The 5,416-nt window shown below is 55.6% G+C and overlaps 1 protein-coding gene across 1 annotated transcript; it reads left to right on the forward strand.

Annotated features, from left to right (window-relative positions):
- The first annotated feature begins 1,756 nt into the window (after positions 1-1,756).
- Positions 1,757-2,290, forward strand: LOC118507745. Its single transcript, XM_036046747.1, has one exon. The coding sequence runs from the start codon at positions 1,757-1,759 to the stop codon at positions 2,288-2,290; it is 534 nt and encodes a 177-aa protein (XP_035902640.1).
- The last annotated feature ends 3,126 nt before the right edge of the window (positions 2,291-5,416 follow it).

Genomic DNA, 5,416 nt, shown 5'->3' on the forward strand with positions numbered 1-5,416 from the left:
GTCTAGTGCATTTATTCTCGCGGATTGTTGCCTGTTGCATTTGCAACACACGGCGTATTGCTCGTGCCGTTGCTCGCGAAGAGAGGCGCCGTAATGGCCCTCTTCAATCGTCTTCGTCATTGGCGACTCTCGCGAAGCGAGTGATTGTTCGAGAGCGGGTGCGACGTCATAGGGCACGAATCCGTCAACAATAACAGCGCGAGCAGGAAGAAGAGGAGGTGGCATCTTCTTTGCCCGAGATGTTCCGCAGTCTAGAGCGCAGAGGTGCCGAGTCTCGACGACAGTCCATGTCATCGGACGAAGATGCCGCCGTCACTTCTGCTACAACATCAGGCCGCTAGCTGCGCAACAACAGACATCAGTGTGTTGCGTCAGTCACTGTATAGCGCCAACATCGGCTATCAGCGACGTCCACTGGATGGCTAAGAGCGGAACGAAAGGTCCGAGCGTTAATGCCCGATATAAGGGCCAGACCCCACCCTCGGTAGGCCAGATCCATGCCTCGCGGCGCTTTGTGGAGGGGATGCGGGCTGCGCACGTCGTGAGGTTTAGTCGGTAAAAATCCGGCATGCGGTTTCGATGGAGAAGCCGTGTCTAAGAAGATTCCCCACGACGTAAAAGAAGTTATCTGTGTCGGGAAATCAGTGAATAACGCGGAAAAGTGCAGTGTAGTGCGTTTTTTTTATTAAAAATAGAAGGATTCTGTCCAAAAAACGGCGAAAAATAGTGTAAATTAGCGAAAAACACGGCGAGGCAAAATGGCGTCATGGCGAGGCGTCATGTGTGTTGTGGCATGTGTATGTGCGGCTACTCCATGCTCCATGTGTGATTTAGGAAGTGTTAAAACACGAAAAAACCGGGTGATATCATCATTTTCGGATATAATCGGTAGCAAACCATCGCTAGACTAGATCGTGAGTGATATTACGACGGAAAAAGAACGTGAAAATTGTTTATTTTTTGTGCGCGAAAATCCACTGTGTTGTGACGTCACCGCGTGTAGTGTATAGTTGGCGAGCAGAAAAATCACATAAAAATTGCAGTGATATCTTCACGGGTGGAAAAATACGTGACCTACCATCGTTCTACCATCGTGGTTGTGATATTTTTATGTAAAAACAGCGGGTAAAACGTTCATTTGGGCGAAAAAACAAGTGGTGCAAGTTGGCGTCACCTTCGTAGACGCGTGTGTGTATGCTGTGACAGCACGTACGGGCGGAAGAAAAAAAAAGCGTGTAATATATAATCGTGTGATATTTGCAACCAACGGACGATAAGACAGCAAATCACAATATATTTTGTGATATGGTACGGAAGAAATAGGCGAAACACTGCTGAACACGGACAAATCCACGATGAAACTGGCACTGATAGTGTCATCGCGTGTGAGTGTGTGTGTGTGGTACTGCATGCGGTGGTACACTTGTTAAAACTTGTTTCGGCATTGATTTTCATCCTTCGGGAGGAAAAAGTGTTCGGATCAACGGTACGGATTGATTGAAGGCGACAAAAAGTAGATCCAGGCGTGAAGAACAGGTGTACACGGGGAGTTTTTTATCCCGGGTTTTCGGCAATGCCATCGCACCGGATCTGGAAAGAACAGTGGAAAAGTGTACACCGGTGCTTATCTTACATGAGTAAACAGAAAACCGCGGTGAAATTGGTAACTTTCAGCACTTTTCAACCAATTTTGGTGTGAGCGAAAACCGCGTGGCTTGGCGTCAGAATAAAAGTGACATCAGGCTCACGATTGGTGATGAGTCTGCCGGAATCTGCAGACTCGACAGAGGTGTTCAACCCAGTGAAGGAGTTCTGTGATAAAGCAACTCCAACACTTGGATGCAGGCTAATCACCAGCAGGGTCGAGGTTCGAGTTGATAATATCGGCCCTTTAGCGGCGGAGAAGGAGGTGGCGGATGCGCTGACAGCCTTTTCGGGGGAATCCATCAGCGAGAAGGAGGTTCGACTGACCACGCAGCACGATTCAACGAAGACGGCTCGGGTTCGAGTCTCCGAGAAGGCGGCGGAGAAGCTGGCAGGACAGCACATCAAGGTGATGTTCACCTCGAGTCCTAACCGCGTGCAGCAACCAACAGATTGGCAGCCACGATGCTTCCGTTGTCTGGCACTCGGCCACGTGCGGGCGAAGTGCAAGAGCGTGATCGATCGATCAAACGCCTGCATTCGATGCGGGAAGACGAACCATCTGGCGATGGATTGTCAGGAGGAGCCGTGTTGCACGGTTTGCAAGGGCCCGCACTCGGTAGGTCATCCGACCTGCCGACGTTAAAGATCTTGCAGATCAACCTTGGGCGAAGCCGTGCTGCACAGGATCTTATGGTACAGACGGCAAAAGAAGTCAGCGCGCGCGCGAGCTGTACAGGCCTCCACGCGACAACACTAAGTGGGCGATCGATGAGCAGCAGAGCGTGGCGATTATTACAACAGGAGAGCCCAGTATAGGCACTGCAGAGTTCGTAGACTATCTGGAAGCGGTGGAGATGGCGCTCGCCGGGTATCCTGCGGCGGTCCTAGCAGGCGACTTCAATGCGTGGAACGAGGCATGGGGTAGTGCCCACACCACGCGGCGAGGCGAGAACCTGATGGCGACGGTCAACCACCTCGGGCTGCAGACGCTGAACCGTGGAAGCGAGCCGACGTTCACCGGCAACGGAGTCGCACGCAAAAGCGTGATTGACGTGAGCTTTGCTTTCGTCAAGCATCGCGGTGCCGGGTGAATGGAGTATTGTCGAGGAATACTCAGGCAGCGACCACAGGTACGTCACGTTCAGCGTAGCCATTCCAAGCAGGCGAACGAACCAGCAGCATCAACACCAGCAGCATCAACACCAGCTACAGCGACGAGGAGGGCCACACAACACCAGAGGCCTAGCAAGGCATGCCGGAGTGAGGTGGAAGACGGCACAGTTCGATCGTGAGTGCTTTGAGTTAGCGCTCTCGAGCAGCCGCTTCGGCCTCGCTTCAACTCCGGAGGAATTGCTCGCCGCATTAACTGCTGCCTGCGACGGGGTCATGCAGCGCGTCACGCGCGTGGTGGACGCCTGAGATCGAGCGGTTGCGAGAGAGCTGCGCAGACGCTGAGGTACGATGCCATCGGGCTGCCACTCCGGAAGATCGCGCGGTCGCATCCTCCGATCTTCTTAGGCAACGCAGGCTGCTTGCGCAGGAAATCCTCCACAGCAAGGATCGATGTATGCTGGAGGTGATCGACAGCGTGGAGGATGATATGTTCGGGATGGGGTATAAGGTGGTGATGGCTAAGCTGCGTAGTCGCACACCACCAGAGACAGATCGCACAGTGCTTCAGCCGATTGTCGATGCCCTATTCCCGACACATCCGCCGTTTGAGTGGCCTGTGATTGAGGCGGACAGCGAAGCGGAGGCGATACCGACGATCAACAGCGAGGAGATGATCTCAGCCGTGGCAAGGATTGCTTCGTCAAAAGCCCCGGGACTTGACGACATCCCGAACGCAGCATTGAAAGTGGCAGTTCGCCAGCACCCGGAGGTGTTTGTGCGAACCTTTAACGAACTACTGCAGCGCGGTGAATTTCCACGACCTTGGAAGAGGGCGCGACTAGTGCTTGTCGCAAAGCCGGGCAAGCCGCCTGGGGAGCCTTCCTCCTACCGCCCGTTGCTCATGCTGGGAGTGGTGTCCAAGTTGTTCGAGAGGCTGATCCTCAACCGTCTCAACGAGCACTTGGAGGAGAGTGACAACACCCGACTCTCTGGCATTCCTCTGGCAACTGGCAATCGCACCAACTGGCGGGACCCTCGATGTCTAATGGTGGCAGCATTGGACGTCAGGAATGCGTTTAACGCGGCCAGTTGGGAGGCGATAGCGCTAGCTCTGCAGGAAATGCGCGATTCTGCGACACTCCGGAGAGTGTTAAGGAGCTATTTCTCTGACGCGAGCTAGTGTACGAGACCAGCGAGGGACCGGTGCGGCGGAAAACATCAGCTGGCGTTCCACAGGGGTCGACTCTCGGCCCCACCCTGTGGAACGCAATGTATGACGGCGTGCTGCGGCTGGAGTTGCCGGAGGGGACGGAGGTGGTGGGCTTTTCCGATGACCTCGTCGTCTTGGCGAAAGGCACCACACCACAGGCGGCGGCGGAAGCAGCGAAGACGGCGATAGCAGCGATAAGCGCCTGGATGACGGCGCACCGTCTTGAGCTCGCCCCAGCAAAGCCGGAGCTCGTGCTCGTCTCCACCATGCGGCGGGCAAACACCAACTGCCCAGTCGTGGTCGACGGCCAGGAGAGATGGCCCACCAGGACCATTAAATACCTCGGCGTAATGCTTGAGGACCATCTCTCCTGGAGGCCACACGTCAACTAAGTCGCGGCGAAGGCAGTTAGGGTTGCGCAGGCAATTACCAGGCTGATGTATAACCACAGCGGCCCGAAAAGTGTAGACTCGACGATGCCGTACGCGGCGCCAATCTGGCACACGGCAGTCGATCTACAGCAGTGCCGACGGAAGTTAGCTCAAGTTCAGGGCCTCTACGCGAGACCGGTGGCGCGCACATTTATCTCGATGCGGAGCGAGGTAGCAGCAGTACTGGCCAGCGTAATCCCTATCTGGCTGCAGGTGAAGGAGGACGCCAGATGCTACCAGCGGCGGCAGGAGACGGGCACGTTCCTCACGGCCATCCGAGCAGAGGAGCGAAGAAGCATGATCGAGGCGTGGCAAGCGGAGTGGGATGAGCTGGAGCCCACAAGCCGCTTTACAAGGTGGACCCACCGAGTACTCCCGAACATAGGTTCATGGAAGGGCCGACGCCGCGGTGAAATGACGTTTCACTTGGCCCAGCTGCTGTCGGGCCACGGTTTCTTTCATGACTACCTCCACATCAAACATCTGTCGCCAACACCTGACTGTGTGATATGTCCGGCAGTGCCGGAAACGGCGGAGCACGCCTTCTTCAGCTGCCCGCAGTTTGCGGAAGTTCGTGGTGAGCTGCTGGAGGATGGGCTGGTGGTGGCGGTGACTCCGGATAACATCCAGCAATACCTGCTGAAAGACCAACAGCACTGGAGTCGCGTGTGCGAGGCGGCCAAGCGCATCACTACAGCGTTGCAGCAGGATTGGTACGTTGAACGAGCCACAAGTGCGAGCGTGGAGATGCGTGAGGCCGCGGTGCGGCTGGATAAAGCGCACCAGCGGATAGTTCATGAGCGATACGATCGGCGAAACGAGGCGCGGAATCTCAGAGCAGCCGAGAGGCGTGCGGCCCTTGGCGAACAGCCACCTCCACGACATCCGGACGGCCGCCTACTTTCCTAGCAGGAGATCGCGGCAAGGGAGGAAGAGCGACGAATCATCTGCGAGTTCAGCGACATCGCACACGCCGCAGATTGGAGCAGGGTGTCACTTTATGGTAACGACGCGA

This window comes from Anopheles stephensi, chromosome 2, assembly GCF_013141755.1.
Source record: "Anopheles stephensi strain Indian chromosome 2, UCI_ANSTEP_V1.0, whole genome shotgun sequence".
NCBI lineage: Eukaryota > Metazoa > Arthropoda > Insecta > Diptera > Culicidae > Anopheles > Anopheles stephensi.